Genomic DNA, 16,981 nt, shown 5'->3' with positions numbered 1-16,981 from the left:
CATCAGATTAAACTGTTAAAAAAATTAGATAATAAAAAAAATCTAAAAACTGAGAAAGGTGGACGTATCTCTCACAGTGACGACAGATACTACAAAGAACACAAAATCATTCCTGACTTGTCCGGGATTCGAACCCAATGTGATGCTGTGAGGTCAGCTCACTGACCACTACACAGTTTGGTTCGCAGTTCTGAAACTTATCAAGAACTATTTCTCCTAATCTAATAAAGCGATCCTTTCTACCTTTTTTCGACAGGAACTGTGCTGGAAAATATTATTTCGCTGAAAGTTAGTTAACCACAAAAAATATCAAGAAAATACAGATTAAAAATTTAACCTATAACTAAAGATGATCGGGTTAAAACCCTCTTAATATCCACTGTTTCTCAACCAGCGACAAATATTACATCACGACTCTTTAAAACTTCTATACATTAACATGTTGAATGCCATGGGGTCACCAGTGACCGGCGAAGCCAAGATCATTAGAAACACATAATTCGAGCAAATTTTTAATATTTTTATATTATTATCGTTACTAAAATGGGTCCCGCAGTGGACTGATCGTTAAGACACGGTTCCCAGCAGATCACCGAAGTCAAGCATCACTGGCTGCGGTCAGTGTGCGGGTGGGTAACCACTTGGATCAGTCTGCGTAGGGACCGAGGGTGCGCGGTATTGGTCCTCGTTAAACTGCGCTACCGTAAAGTGTTCGACTTCGCGCGCAGGTCGTCGGGCTACCGAAGTGGGGGTGCCATCCCCTCCGCAGAGGATCAAAATTGTGATGGCATGTCTTCGGATCATCCTCCGGGATGTTTCCCAGACCATCGCCAATAGCTCATTGTGCAGCTCTAGTGCGACGTAAATTAACAACAATAACGTTACTAAAATGGTTGGAAGAAATCAATACATTATAGAACACACAAAAATAGTTTTATTAATATACATACCTGCTAACTTTTACGCATTTGGCGTAAAATTTTATTTTTATATTTAAAGTGGTAGTAAATGTATATTTTCTTTGCATTTATAAATTTAATTTTTAAATGATTTTGATCGCCACTATTCTTAAAAAAATTAAGCANTTCGGATCATCCTCAGGGATGTTTCCCAGACCATCGCCAATAGCTCATTGTGCAGCTCTAGTGCGACGTAAATTAACAACAATAACGTTACTAAAATGGTTTTAAGAAATCAATACATTATAGAACACACAAAAGTAATTTTATTAATATACACAGAGATGCCAACTTGCTCCGGACAGCGAATAAATATTTTCAAGTGGTCGTTTATCAATTGTGATTCTTGGTTTACATAAATTCAATTCAGTAGATTTTTATCCACCACTATTTCTAAACAATTAATAGGCTTACATAATTCACCACTTTCATTGTAAGAAACTAGAAAAATTTGCAAATTTAGCTTGTAGTTATTTACCGTTGCATTCAATGTGTTAAAAAGCAGTATTTTAAAAACGAAGATGTCTACTAACATTTAGGATGATTTGCTGCTGCTGCTAAATCTTTCTAATATCCATGAAAACTTTGTTTTCACGAATTGTGTCATGTTAAATTTTAAAAAAAATGAACTCTTAAGTCCGTCTTATGTTGCATTAGAATCAAAATATCCTGATTTTACTTTTGAGTGAATTCCCTCAACAATTATACGCCTATCAACAATTTTACCCAGGCACCTGTCGGCCTCAAAATTGACTCAATGTGAGTCTGAGATGAACATGCAACGAGGAACCAATATTGGGATGTTCAGATTCTTTAATTTTTTTTCCTATATAAGGACAATATCAGCATCTATAGGGCCTATAATGGCTGAATAATGACTATGAAATATCGGGTGAATCGGACAATTCTATATAGGGCCGATATTGGTTGTAAAGTGGCTGTAAAATATCGATTGAATCGGACAATTCTATATAGGGCCGATATTGGTTGTAAAATATAGAGTGAATCGGACAACTGTAAAATATCGGGTGAATCGGACAATTCTATATAGGGCTGGTACTGGTTGTAAAATATCGGGTGAATCGGACTATTCTATATAGGGCTGATATTGATTATAAAGTATGGGTGAATCGGTGAATTCTATACAAGGCCAATATCGGAAAATAACAGCCATTTGAATCCTTATTGAGCCAAGAGTCGTGAATATTGGTCCTATGATGGCCATTTGGATGATAGGGAAGTCTTAGGTTGAAATTGAAATCTAATTTTTTTTTATCTAAGTATAGGTTTCTATTTTTATAGTTAATCGAACAAAATAACTGTTAAATTTTTCTAATATCGGTTGAAACCTTGTTTTCACAAATTATGTTGGATAGATTTTGTTAAATTTCAGAAAAATGAACTTTAAAGTTCTCCTCATCCTGCATTAAAATCACATTATTCTACTTTTAATTTTTGGAGATGCATTAAACTAAAATTAAGATCTAATTTTTTAATGCAAGTACAAGTTGCTATTTTTATAATTAATCGAACACAGTTGCAGTTTATGTATTACTGACAAATAACATCACACATGTATAATTAGATAAGCAAGGGTTTAGTGAGTGGGGGGCAATAAAAAAGTATAGAGGTAGTCTAGTCGGCCTGTTAACAGATAAAGACTACTAATATTTTTTTCAGTAGACTTTTGTTTCCGATAAATATTTTTTTTAATTAGGAAAGAGGTCAATTGAAAAAAATATTTTGCCTAAAGACGAATTCTTTTTGCTTTTCTTTGTCAAAAGCTGCATTAAAAAACAGAAGTCGACCAATTAATAGGTAAATCGATATAATCTTTTGGGTCGAACTTTGTACCTGACCATTTTCCCCTTTTCAAATAGCCAACTGACCGACTGAAGAAAATATTTTACTATTATTACTTTTTTTCTGCTACCTACATCTCAATGCAATCAACTTTTTTTTTCCCTATAAAAAATTATGAATCATAACTTATTTAGATTCTGCATTTGATTGAATTGATACACGCATGCAGGACGGCTGTATAAATTTGAATTCGTGTTTCTTTTTCAAATTGAACTTTTGTGAAAGTAACGGTTTTTCATCACCATAAATAAACAAAGGCATTATTAGAAACAGTATTTCTTTTCTCCCCATTTCCTTTTAATTCTTCAAATCACATTGATGTTTGAGAATACAAAGAATTTTTTTGACAAAAAATATAAGCTTTGACATGCTTTGTTTACTGTTACTGTTTGATACTTTGTTTACTGTTTATTGTTGTTTGATACTCTGTTGTTTCATACTTTATTTACTGCTTATTTAATGCATTATTTTAACCCAGAAATGTTCGAAATTTTTAAATGATTACAAGGTGAAAACTCTGGAGTTTCAAACCAGACATAATATATCATCAATAGTAATATATCGTTTAAATTGAAAAATTAAAAAAAATATTAATCAAGAGTAAAATTTGAAATATCAGAGGTTTCTAAAATTGACCATTTGTTGAATTTAACGCGAATTCGAATCGCGTGATTTTGTATTCTGTCTTCCCCTCTCTATCTTTCACTACGGCACTAAAGCCTAGTAAAGAGCATATGCGTTTTTTTTCTTTTTTAAAAAAACAAAAACATGCCTGCATCAATCAATTTTGAGCCAAGGGGACCGTGGAGGTTAAGGCTTCACAAATTCAAGGCCATCAGCATAATTGTAACATTGTTCACCCGATTTTTTTACTTCCCAGTCAAGTTGGTACCCAGTGATCTGAAGCTGGTGGATTTCATGCAGCCTCTGGGAATCGAACCAGCGTCTTTCACAATGATAGTTCATTATTGTCTTATCCACTGAGCCTTTGCGGTTCACACTTAAAAGATACACTACTTGAAAATAAAAGAATCATTTTTTAATTTATAATTGAAATCAAATTAATTAATTTCAACTTAGGAACAAAAATCATACCAGCTTCTGAAAATTAATTATTCACAGGCATTGGTGACACAGTATAATATTGATGAGCGCTAGTTAACAAATAATTTGTTATACACGATTATCGTGCTCATAGAAATTTTTTTTTTAAATAATTGTTATGCGAATTGTTTTAATCTGAATTTCTCTTTGTTACATAAAATTTGAAAATAATTATGGAAATTATTTTATTTTAAAATTTGTTTTGCAACATAAAATTTTGAAACATTGTCATAGGATTTATTTCTGTTTTTGTTACATAAAATTTTGGAAATAATTATGGAAATTATTGTATTCTAAATTCGTTTTGTTGCATAAAATTTTAAAAAATTGTAATTAAAATTATTTTACTCTAAATTTGATTTTGTTACAAAATTTTGGAAAAAATTATAGAATTTATTTTATTCTAAATTTGTTTTGTTACACAAAATTTCAAAAATTGTTATGGGAATTATTTTATTTTAAATTTGCTTTTGTTATATAAAAATTTCGAAATAATTGTCGAAACTTTTTATTCTAAACTTGTTTTGTTGCATTATTTTATTAAAAATTGCTAAGGGAATTATTTTATTTTAAATTTGTTTTGTTACATTAAATTTGTAAAATTTTTAAAAAGAAATTATTGGAATTATTTTATTCCAATTTTTTTTGTTACAGATCATTTTAGAAATAATTGTAGAAATTCTTTTATTCTAAATTTGTTTTGTTTCATAAAATTAAAAAAAAAATCATAGGACTTATTTTATTCTAAATTTTGTTACGTAAAATTATGGAAATAATTGCACCAATAATTTTATTCTAAATTTGTTATGCTGCATAAAATTTTAAAAAAAAATTTATGAAATTTTCTTTATTCTAAATTCGTAAATAAATTTATATTTATATTATTTATGTTTGTAATTAAATTTATAAAATAAAATTTTGGAAATTATTTTATTTTCAATTTGTTTTGTTACATAAAATTTTCAAAAAAATGTTATGGAAATTATTTTATCCTAAATTTGCTTTTGGAATCAGTAATAGCGCGTTCCGTTATGATAAATATTTATAAGCTTTGCGTTAGCTATTTCGTTCTAGCATCTGTAGAACATTGCCTTCTTAAACAAATTTACCCTAAACTAAATAAGAGTGTAAATAAACTGACCTCTCGGCAATTGTGTTTTTTTCTTCTAGTTTTGTTTCTTACCTATATTTCTCCATTTTTCGTTGACAATTTGATTTTTATATATCAAAATACTTTTGCTTTTTTCTCATTCCGATATGGCAAGTCTTGAAAATGGGTGCCTGATTTTGAGCGCTTGAAACATGTCGATTGTTATTTCCCGTTTATATATTTTTTGGGGAGAACAAGGTTTTTAATCAGTAAATGTGAAAATGTTAAACAAATTTTCAAAAAAATGGTGCTCACTATTGCATAAAGCTGTTGGAATTGTAATCAATAAATTGCATTTTGAAAAAAGCATTTTTTTTTGTCATAATGTGATTTTTTTCTTTTTTACTGAAACTGCAAAAATATTTTTAATAGTTGCTATCCTCAATTTTGAAACTAGTTTTATCCATGGAAATTTTTAAAAATCAACCGATAAGGAATTCCGATAAGAATAAAAATATTTTTCCCTCGAAATTATCAAAATTCAAACAAAGAGTTCAGCACTTAAATAATCTAATGCGTCTTAGTTTTTTGAACCATGAGATAAAAAGCAAATGTTACAAAGAGCCTTTACTTTATCTTATTCCGAGGATAAAAAATATTGAAAGAAAAAAATATGAAGAAGTGAAATTAAATTTCTCTAGAAATATTTTTATGAGATTTTATCAAATTTTTCGAAGAGAGCTAAACTTTTTTTGCGCAAGTGACTCTTAATTATTATTCCTTTACAAGGATGCCTAGAGCAAGTAAAAATATAAAAACTGGAAGAAATTCAATTTATTTTTATTGATTCATTATCTCTTTAATTATTCAATTTTAACTGCATATATGACTTACATTTCAAACTACTCATATTAAAACCAAAAACATTCTTTGCTTTCGATTCGGCAGAAAAGAAATGACGATGCTGCTTAGCCCTCCCCAGTAAATTAGGCCTACGATGTTGGAATACTATTGCCAAAAGCCTAAAATATTTAGAATGATTATCCGATCCTCAAATCAGCATTACTACTCGTACGATCCTGTCCCAGAAATAATTTACTATACACGCTTCCCCGGATCATAAAATTTTTTTTAAATAATTGTTATGTGAATTATTTTATTAGAAATTTGTTTTGTTGCATAAAATTGTGAAAATAATTACGGAAATTATTTTATTTTGAATTTGTTTTGTGACATAAAATTTTGTAACCTTGTTATAGGAGATATTTCGGTTTTTGTAAAATAAAATTTTGGAAATAATTATGGAAATAATTTTATTCTAAATTTGTTTTGTTACATAAAATTTTAAAAAAAAAATTGCAATAGGAATGATGTTATTCTAAATTTGTTTTTATTACATGAAATTTTGAAAATAACTACAGAAATTATTTTACTTTAAATTTGTTTTGTTACGTAAAAGTGTCACATAACCAAGTCTGAGCTGCCAAACCCGTTGTTAGAAGAACCCTAAACACATATTCCTCTCCTAAGATTGTTCGTTCTACTACCATACTGGAAATACTCCAGAAATTAAGAAAGAGAATCTTCAGCCAGTTCCTAAAAAGAGCCAACCGATACCAATTCCTCATTTGATAGGAAACCAAAGAAAAGGAAGAAAAAAAACCTTTTACTTCTAACATAGTGCAAGAATGCTGCTACTCAGAATGCGAGCAAACCCGTCCCAAAAAGAAGAGCCAACCAGTCTCCGAGGAAATCATTCAGTTGGAAGTGTTAGTGCTTCTGTTTCTGTGAATGACCGAAATCGGTGTTGGTTGACTTCTACTGGTGAATGTTGACAATGACATAGTCGCTTTGGTAAATGTCCGAAATATATACCACGTCTAGTTAAATGTCCCTATCCGGTAAACGTTTGACCGGTCTGCCCAACTTTAATATTTTTTTAAGGTCAAGTGCCACAGCCTAGTATGCACTTAACCGGTACTCTGAACACTGGTGTTTCTCCAAATCTATACTCAGCGGGTATTAAAATATCGAATAAATATAATAATATCAACGAATAAATTAGCATCAAATGGGATGTAACAAATATTTCGGACATTACCCAAAGCGACTATGTGATTGTTGACATTCACCGGAGAAAGTCGACATTCTCTTGCTTTCGCTCATTCACTGTAACACTTCTAGTGTAACTCATGTGGAGCAAGGCGTCACATCTGAAACCTCGGCGTCAGTTGAGGCTATCACTGCTATCCTAGCTCAGAAAAAAATTCTACGAACCACCCGGTAGAAAACTTAAAACTTTACTCCTGAAAGATGATTTTGAGATATCGGATCTGGACAGTCTATTATTAATTAAAATCTCAAGAAATAGTGCAAAATTCACTAAAAGTGTTGAAATCTTCAAACTGTTCCAGTGGTGCTGAAAACTAATGCCTTGTCTTGACATTAAATAACGAACTCTCATGGAATGACCATATAAAAGATATCATCTCAAAAGCCAGAGGAGCCCTCAAAGCTCGGAAACCACTCATATTTAAACATGCAAATATGGCACTTTAACTAAAGAAACTAATATATGCACAAACCATGAGAACGATAGGCACTTATGATTCACCAGCATGGTGCACAGTACCCGATCATTTGCTAAATAAACAGACTAGAGAACTGACTCCTGGTGGGGCACTTACCATAGGGGCTGATAGAGCCATACAGTCCACTATAAGTATTCTCATAAGCGGACGCATCAGGTGTCTCTCTTTTGAGCTTGGGGGAAAGACCTATTCAACGTGCACGACTCAGCACAGGCTTCTCCCGATCACATTTCACACTCTCTTGGTCTGGAAAAGAAAGACCTCTACTCTGGTCCCTTACTTGTATTTGATTTCCTGAAGACTTTCGAGCTCATTGACTTGGTCTAGCCAGCGGTTGACGAAGAGGAATAAGTCAATAACAACAGACTAAAGATGCAAGCTCTTCCCCCTCTTCTTGATCATTCTCACAAGGAGAGATTGCCAACATCGATCAACTCCAGTTAACATCTGTACGGATGGAGCGATTTCGTGGAGGTCGCGCTACGAGATACAGTGCTACTATAGGTGCCATAAATTTGGGCTCTCTCAAAACTCCTGCATGGATGATCCATCCTACATGCAATGTGCTGGAGCACATTTTTCGTACCCTTGTACGAAACCCATCAGCACCATGTGTCACCTTCCAAGGGGGTCCGTCTTAGTTTTTTCTTTTTTTAAATTGCAGCTATAGCTAGAGAGACAAATTTGCCCCAGTTCTTATGAAATTTTGCCTACCACTTTTTAAAAGTTTTCTCCTTTAACAAATGCAATACATTTTCTGAAAAATTTCCCGCATGCAATGTGTTAACAGCGGCCTCAAGAGAGAGTTACCATTCAAAGAGAGTTTCCAGACACTGACCCTTTAACTCTTTCATCACGAGATAACTCGTCCTTTACACAAAGTTTTTCAATATCATCGAAGAGTTTCCAGTGACTTATTTACCAACATTTAGTATAAATTATTATTTTCAATGCATTATTTTTATCCCTGTAAACACGAAGTGAAAATTTTTATTGCTCGTAATTAGTAGTTATTTTTCGAAATTAAGTAAACAAATTTTAAAGAAATTTGAGTTTTGTTTCAATTTCAGGGCAGAAAGTGAGAGAAAAGAGAGCTTTTTCCATGTTTGAAAGTGTTAAACATTCTACAATTAACTTTAAAGCAATAAAGCTATTTTGATTATCCACTGTGCTATTTATTATTTGCTAGTGAATTATCACAAAAAACTGGTATCATTCCACCAGATTTATTTCGGCTAAGGCTTTCGACAAATATCTACGTCTAGAGTTGTATCAATTGTAGACTGTGAATCATCGGGCTTATAATCAATGCTGTAGGGCAGGGGTGGCGAACCTTTATGCTCCAACGTGCCATTTTTTCTAAAAAAAAATTTAATGAGGTCGTGCACGTGCTGACAAACAGTTTTGACTTCGTGATTATTGCCCAGTAAGCNTCTACGTCTAGAGTTGTATCAATTGTAGACTGTGAATCATCGGGTTTATAATCAATGCTGTAGGGCAGGGGTGGCGAACCTTTATGCTCCAACGTGCCATTTTTTCTAAAAAATTTTTTAATGAGGTCATGAACGAGCCGACAAACAGTTTTGACTTCGTGATTATTGGGTAAATAATAATACTAAATACTATAAACTCTACTTTATTTACTACGAAAAAAAAACATTTTGCAATGTCTCAGTTATGCACGTATTTCAACTTAAAGTAACATCAGTGTGACTTCTGTTGTTGCAGATTAGATGACAAATAATTTATATTAGGGTTATAAGATGTTAGTTTAAGCAGAATTGTTAATTTTTTTTGCTAGTTATTTATTGTTAGCTTGCTTTTTTATGGTTATTAATTGCTTTTTTGGCATTAATTGTGCATTTTTTGTTAATTTTTTGTGAATTTAAATGTTAATATGCTTCATAGTGAACTTTGTGATCGGTGGCGTGCCCGTGCCATTGGTTCGCCATCCCTGCTGTAGGGCATAAAGGTATTGTAGAAATAAGTGGCTTGAAGTAATTAAAAAAATTACCCGAGGTCATTCCTTCATCATTGACATTATTCAGATCTGCAGGGTCATCATGCATCAGATATTCTTCGATTTCCTCCGAAACATCTGACGGAATTTCTTCTGGTACCGGAGCGAAATAGGTCAAATCTCCATTTGACTTTCGTACATAAAGATTTCCTTTGAAGGCAGGGACAAGAACACTCTGGACCGAGAAAAATAATAACATCATATACAAGATAAAAAAGAAACGAGAAAAAAAAAGAAATTATTAAAAGAAAATATTTTTAAAAATCTTTTTTTTAATAATTTTTCTTCTTCTCTTCTTACTAATCTTTATTATATTATTTTCCATGTTTTCTCTATATTTTTGCAGGTGGCACGTTACTCCGTCCCTCTCACTAGTTAAGTTTTATTTTTTTTTAATCTTTGTTTCAGTTAGACATTGTTGTGTAGAAGAGCTGTGATCATAATTAATCTAAAAATCAAGCAGAGCATTAATTTGAAATTCATTGTGAAATTAAAAAAAAAGCTACAACTGAATGCTTTAATTTGTTAAAGGAGGTGTTTGACGATAATTGCAAGTCACATAGTCCAATTTTTGATTGGCACAAACAATTTACGGACGACTGTTGAAGATGATGAACACTCTGGTCGTCTTGTGACTTCAAGAACTGATGAAAAGCTTTAAAAAAAATTGATGAAATCGAAGCTTGAGTGTTCGAATGATGTCAGATAATGCGAACATAGACAGAGAGACAATAAGAGAAATTTTTGATAAAAGCAAAATATTGACAGGAGCAAAGGATGAACAGGAAAGACATTTGCTCTGACATCATAGAACGCGTCACAGAAGATCGTGAACTGATTGAAAAAGTCATAACATGTGACGAAACGTTTACTGAAACTAAACGACAATCTATGCACTGGAAAAACCCCTCATCACCAAGTGCCAAAAAAGCTTGAATGAGCAAGTCAAAACTGAAAGCCTTGCTCATCGTTTTATTTTGATAATTATGGTATAATCATGATAGAATGGGAACCTCAAGGTCAAATTATAATCCAGCAGTACTACAATCATCGGATGCACTTTGCGGCTAATACTAAGGTTATATCATTTACAGGAAGAGCTTAGTGGATAACCAACAAAGAGTGTACCTTCAAATTTTATTTTATAACCCTACACTGAGTTTACAACTACCAACGTTGATCTCCGTAACCTTGTAATTTTGAACCCAATCTAGAAGACAAATGAACTCCTTTATCAAGTAATGGGAGAAATTTGCCATCGTGGGAGGACTTTTCGATTAAGCTAACCCACATTTGCGTCACATGGAGAGGAAAACCACGAAATAATCCCACGGTTAACTCGACAGCAAAGGGACTCTAACCAATCATCCGTCTACACTGAGGATATTTTACGTCTGCACTGTGATCGGTGCGATGTACCTTTAAATTTTAAGGTTAAGTGTATCTTTTAAATTCAGAGGTGAAAGTGTTTAATTTTTACCTCTCTGTACTGTTTTCAGAGTACCACCTGTTACTAGAAAGAATCAATCAAGTGCTCCTGCATGCCTATATTTATTGATTTATCTAGTGTTATTTCGGATTAAGACGGAAATACGGTAGTGGTTAATTTATTTGCAGTTATTGTACTACTGACCAACTTATTAATGATGTGCAAAGTTTTTCAGGTTTGAAAAGTGGTAATTCACGTCATATTTGACCCGCAAAGTAGAACTCTAGAATAGCAATTACAATTAGTAGCCATTGGTTTCTAGCGTTATAAAAAATGGTAGCCACATTTGCTAGCCACTCTTAAATAGGCGCAAGCGAAGCACCAGACTTGTTGTTTTATTGTATTCCTTTGTAGTAAAAAAATCGATTTATTTGATATGAATCAGTTTTCGATATTTTAAAAACTTTATATTAATATCTATATATTTTAAAAAATTTTGTCGAAATACGTAGCAATAAATTTCGAAAAATCGAGCGACAACACTTCGAAATTTGAAGATGGAGTAGAGTTCATCAAAAAGTTATCACTCAAATGTACTATTTGATATTTCCGCGCCGTATTATTGTTTAAAAAATGTGGAGATTCGTATAAAAAATTGCCGAAAAAACGTTCGAAATAAGACGTGAATTTACGACGGAATAAGCATAAATCATACGTTCTTTTTTTTACATGATCTCCACTTTTGCCGACTAGGATTTGATATTTTTGGTACCTAATTTCTGTGAAAAGACAGCTCTGATTTGCAACTGGTGATCGATAATCTAGAGTGCCACAGTACAGATCGTGAAAATTTTAAAAAATCCTATCAAATTTAAGATTTAAGCACGACTGTAAACCCTTTAACGGGCCTTAAATTTTTCTAGTAAAGGTAAATTAAAATATTTTTGGAATTGAAATTGTTTTAAGAACAGAAAATTGATATAAAAAAACAACTAATTTAGTTTATAAAATGCCATTTTTTTGGTGGTAAATATAACTAACATGACCTATTAGGAACTTACAGACTTTTATTTTTCTTTATTTATAAAATAAATTCCTTAAATGCTACAAACTTCAAAAGGAATTATGTATTTTATAACTTTTATACGTTTTTTAAAAGTGACAAATGGTTACCAATTTTATTCAANAATGATTCAAGATGAGTATATTATATAAAAAAAATTTTGTTCAATCGTGCCAGCCAATTTTATTTCCCAAACCTTTAAAAACTATTAAGTATATAAAACTAAATTATAATAAATGTTAGATATACTTAGTATGTTATCATTTTCAGACTTGAGGTAGCTATGACTTAGAAAAAAACATGTATTATAATAAAATATCATTCCCTCACATTTTAAACAGTGAAATTAATTAATTTATTTAAATATTAAGTATAATTTATAGGATATATACTTTCTTTATAATGCCATTACATATTTCTATTAATATAAAAAGTTTCAGAGCTTTTTATTTAATTTAATTTTTTTTGAGATTTTATGAACTGAAAAATGACAGTTTTTGTGAGAATCACCCATATAAGCACGACTGTTAATTTTCCAAAAATAAGAAGAACCGGAATATTTAAAATTATTACATTTCTACTGTTATTTCAATAAAATGAACTATTTGTGACTACTACTACTTTTATACAGTTTTACGCTTATATTTAACAAAAAAAAAAGTATATACAATAATAATAAAATATATTAAATATACATATATAAAATAAGTATATAAAATGTAAATACATATATTAGTATATAATAACTATAAAAGTACATACGAGTATGTGTGTAATATTAAGTTGACAAATAATTATACGCTTCCTAATTGCTAATAAATAGTGAAAGTTATAAATAGTGTACTATTTCCCAAAAAATGAAATGTTCCTTTAACCAGCAAGCAATCAACAGCCTCGGATACAAGTCTTATTTTTAACTGAATGAAATTTATATGTTGTTATGGTTAACTTTATATGGCGAAAAAATATTACGTAATTATAAGAAAAAAATTCGTAAAATGAAGCTGATATTTGTGTACTTGAGAATTGGAGTAAAAAAAATAACATCTTTCATCGATGAATAATTAAAATAACTTACCTCCTGTGACTTTGGTGGCTTGAATTGGATCGCAAATTGATTTTGGTCAATAAATTTTCGGAGAAATACAACAGCTTCGTCCAAGGAAGCACCACGCTGTCCGAAAGGAATGTTTGATTTCAACTTTATTTTATCGACCAGAGTGAAAAGAATAACTGGGAAATTTTTGCTTATAGATAGTTTCCTAAACTGAAAAAAAAAAGAATCAAATTAAATTTCAAATTTTTCGTCTTATCTATATAAATTAAAATTAGGGATGCCCACTGCTTGTTTCTCTACAGAACATTTCGCGAAATGGTTATTAATGAAAACCTAAAAATTGTGAAATTTTTGGTTAATTCTAAGTCACTTTAGATACATGTAAATTTAAATTTCTGCTGCTTTTAACGACTCGCTCTATTTTTTGGACATTATCCTCAGGGCTGTAAGTGGTTTCAATTATAATGTAAGCTTTTATTTCCTTTAAAAATTGTTACCTGAATTAAAAAATTAAAAAATCGTATATTTCTTTTTTAAAAAGCAACAAAGAGAAAAGTGACAAGGGGAGCAAGTCGTTAAAAACCACTGGATTGGAAAATCACTACCTAGAAACCTGCCACTTTAGGAAACTAAACTAAACTTACTAAAGACACCTGGATATATTGTATTATTTATACATCATACATTTACAGGCTTATAAACCTTTGTCAAGTAGAAGAACAGATACCACAATACAGTGAAGGACAGCACGAAGATTCATCCAAGGTAACAGAAGGATTCGAACCAGCTACCTTCACTCTTTGCAAGGAGTTACACGGGTGATACAGCTTGGCCAGTTAGACCCCAAAAATTTTTAGAAGAAAGTGGCATTGTATACATAGTTTTTAAGTATTTTTAAGAAGTGGTGAAAAAAATAACTTTAGATTTACTCATCCAAAACCATGCATTATAAGCATGGTTTTTGCTGCTACTAAAAAAGATTTACCCTCTAATCTTAGCAAGTTTGCATCTCTGAAATGTCCCGCATTGGACTGATCGTTAAGACACGGTTCCCAGTAGATCACCGAAGTCAAGCATCACTGGCTGCCGTCAGTGTGCGGGTGGGTGACCACTTGGATCAGTCTGCGTTGGGACCGAGTGTGTGCGGTATTGGTCCCCGTTAAACTGTTCTCGACTTTGCGTGCAGGTCGTCGGACTACCGAAGCGGGGGTGCCACCTCCTCTACAGAGGATCAAAATTGTGATGGCATGTCTTCTTTTCATCCTCAGGGATGTTTCCCAGACCGTCGCCAATAGCCCATTGTGCAGCTCTGGTGCGACGTAAATGAACTACAACAACAACATATCTGACATATAAAAATATTTTCTCCGTTTTAGTTTAAATGATTCATTTATTATATACAATTAATGTTACTAAATATGTAGATAATCTTCATAGAAGGTCTATCCTGTCTTTCAGAAATAAAAACAAATTTTTTTTTTCTTTGGTCATAATGCTTACATCATTTTAAAGGTTAAACATTTGTCTGTTTTTCCATCTAATCCATGCTTATTTAAGTAGAATTATGTAAAACACTTTGCCTATTTTTTTTAATTAAATTATAAGATTCCGATTAAAATAATGATCGTGACCCAAACGTAACACAGTTTACTTGTTCAAAAAAATATGAAAATTGGAATAAAATTCAGCATATTTCAAGCGCTCAAAAATAATTAGGAATGGGGAAAACAAAAGTGATTTGTAACAGAAAACGTGAATTTGCGAATGAAAGAGGAAAAATGCGTGTTAAAAATAAAACTGGAAAAACCTTGTACCCTAGAGTTAAATAGAAAATAAAGGTTAAAAAACAAATCTAGAAAAACTTAAATGGCTGAGAGAGCACAGGTGAAGTGGCTAGATGAAATGAATTTCCGCGCACAATTCAGAGTTGTTGATGAACTTTAGTCGTTAACAAGGGTATCTGCTTTCATTATGAATAAAACAAGTTTTAGGGCATCTAGATGAGCTGATGTGACAGGGGTGTTAAGAATTTTGATATTATCGAAACTGAATTTATGCACAGGATTCGAACAATGTGCGGCTATAGATAATTCATCGCAATTTTAATAATGGAGTTATCTATTGTGTTCTTTCAGTCAAAATTTTAAAGCTCGTCTATTTTGTCCGATGTATCCAAGGTTACACTGGATAAGTATACATTCTCTGCTTCACTCTCGGCTACTGCGGTCTGTCTAATTTTGTTTATCACTCTTATATACTATTTTTCTTTAGAAACTAATTTTTCTTTCTTCAAATTTCTTTTGTTTCCTTCATTCACGTCTGGCGAATCTTGAAAATGGTTGCCTATTTTTGAGTGCATGAAACATTCGCTTCAATAAAATGAAGATAATATTAAAAGTTTACGTGTTTCAGGCGTTTAAAAATAAGCGCCCATTTTCAAGGCTTGCCAGACGTAAATGACTTCATGACGTAAATTTCTAAGCTCTAACAACACAGTATATTAAGTTAAAATTACAATTTTATTCAAGAAGGTATAGCGATACCTTTCATAAAATTTTTATCTCTTTTTCAGTTTTAATTGTTTGATAATTAAGAAATGTATATAGAAGAAATTGATAAATATATTATCAAAAATCAATGTATTCGTATGTATATTAATGAAATTGTATCAATTATTCAAAGAACCTACTAAAAATAAAATTAAAAAAAGCAGATGTAAAATCACACATTCTTTCAAAAACATACTTTTATAAAATTCAACATTCGTTGAATATAATGTTTTATTCAAATCTCTTTGCTAAATAACGAATAAATTTTTAAACGACTTAAAAAGAAACATCGTATTTCATAATTTAAACAAAAAAAAAAATAAACATTCGGCTATCGGCGGAAAAATATGAATGAAATTTTACACTACGCGTGGGCCGGACTAAAGAGATTTAGCCCTGACGCGTGTGTAAATCAAGTTCCCCGTAAGTTAACTGCATTTAAATATTATTCGCCCCATTTAAATATTTATATATTGTCACCAAATTATTTTTTAAAAATAATTAATTTTAATTTTACTCTGCTTTCTGGTAAAAACAGTTGAAACTTTCGATTTTGTAATAGAGAAAGTTACGTATAATTATATGGCACAAAAAATGTATGCCTCATGATTCATAATTTTTTCATCCACAATTGGGTACTTGCACTTCAAGAAGAAGAAGACCACAATACCCGCACATGTGACGTATGACTCCAGTTGATAAGCAAAATGGTGTGTTAAAGTTGAGCTAAGTTTCCCCACATGAGTCAAAATGTGATACCACCCCCTGGAACCATTAAGATTGACACTTAGTGCGTGCAAATACGATCATTAAAACGAAAATTAATTAGGGCAAAACAAAATAATTAAGTAAATAAACAATTTAAAAAGAAGTCCTTCCAGACCGGTTGCTTGGCATGTAATCCTAATTAAGGGATATCCTAATTTTAAATCCAATTAATCTGCGTAGTCAGAATTAAAATATTTTTACTTGTTTTATAACTGGCGTTGAACAGCCGATCCAATTTTAAGTTTACATCTACCAATGCTCAAATCCTTAGCCTAGTAATTTTGAACTCATTCCAAAAGACAAGGGAACTCATGGATCAAGTATTGGAAAAAATTTCAAGTCGTAGAGGACCTTTAGATGGATTTAACCTATATTTTACATGGCGAGAAAAAAAAACGAAAACCTCTCATGGTTAGCCTGACGGCAAATGAACCTATGATCCATCTACCACTGAGGATATTTTAGGCCAGTACTGTGGTCATTTCGAG

At 31.7% G+C, this 16,981-nt stretch overlaps 1 protein-coding gene across 1 annotated transcript in view; it reads right to left on the bottom strand.

Moving 5' to 3' along the window:
- LOC107436174 (uncharacterized) overlaps positions 1-16,981 on the bottom strand; it is a 72,291-nt gene that overhangs the window by 516 nt on the left and 54,794 nt on the right. Inside the window, exons 13-14 of the mRNA XM_021146764.3 lie at positions 13,198-13,386; positions 9,622-9,802 (exon numbers count right to left, since the gene is read on the bottom strand). Coding sequence (XP_021002423.2) covers positions 9,622-9,802; positions 13,198-13,386 — 370 coding nt within the window. The remainder of the gene's footprint in view (positions 1-9,621; positions 9,803-13,197; positions 13,387-16,981) is intronic.

Source organism: Parasteatoda tepidariorum, chromosome 9 (genome assembly GCF_043381705.1).
Source record: "Parasteatoda tepidariorum isolate YZ-2023 chromosome 9, CAS_Ptep_4.0, whole genome shotgun sequence".
Lineage (NCBI taxonomy): Eukaryota > Metazoa > Arthropoda > Arachnida > Araneae > Theridiidae > Parasteatoda > Parasteatoda tepidariorum.
The sequence above is the reverse complement of the archived record's forward strand: the minus strand, read 5'-3'. Positions and strand labels throughout refer to the sequence as shown.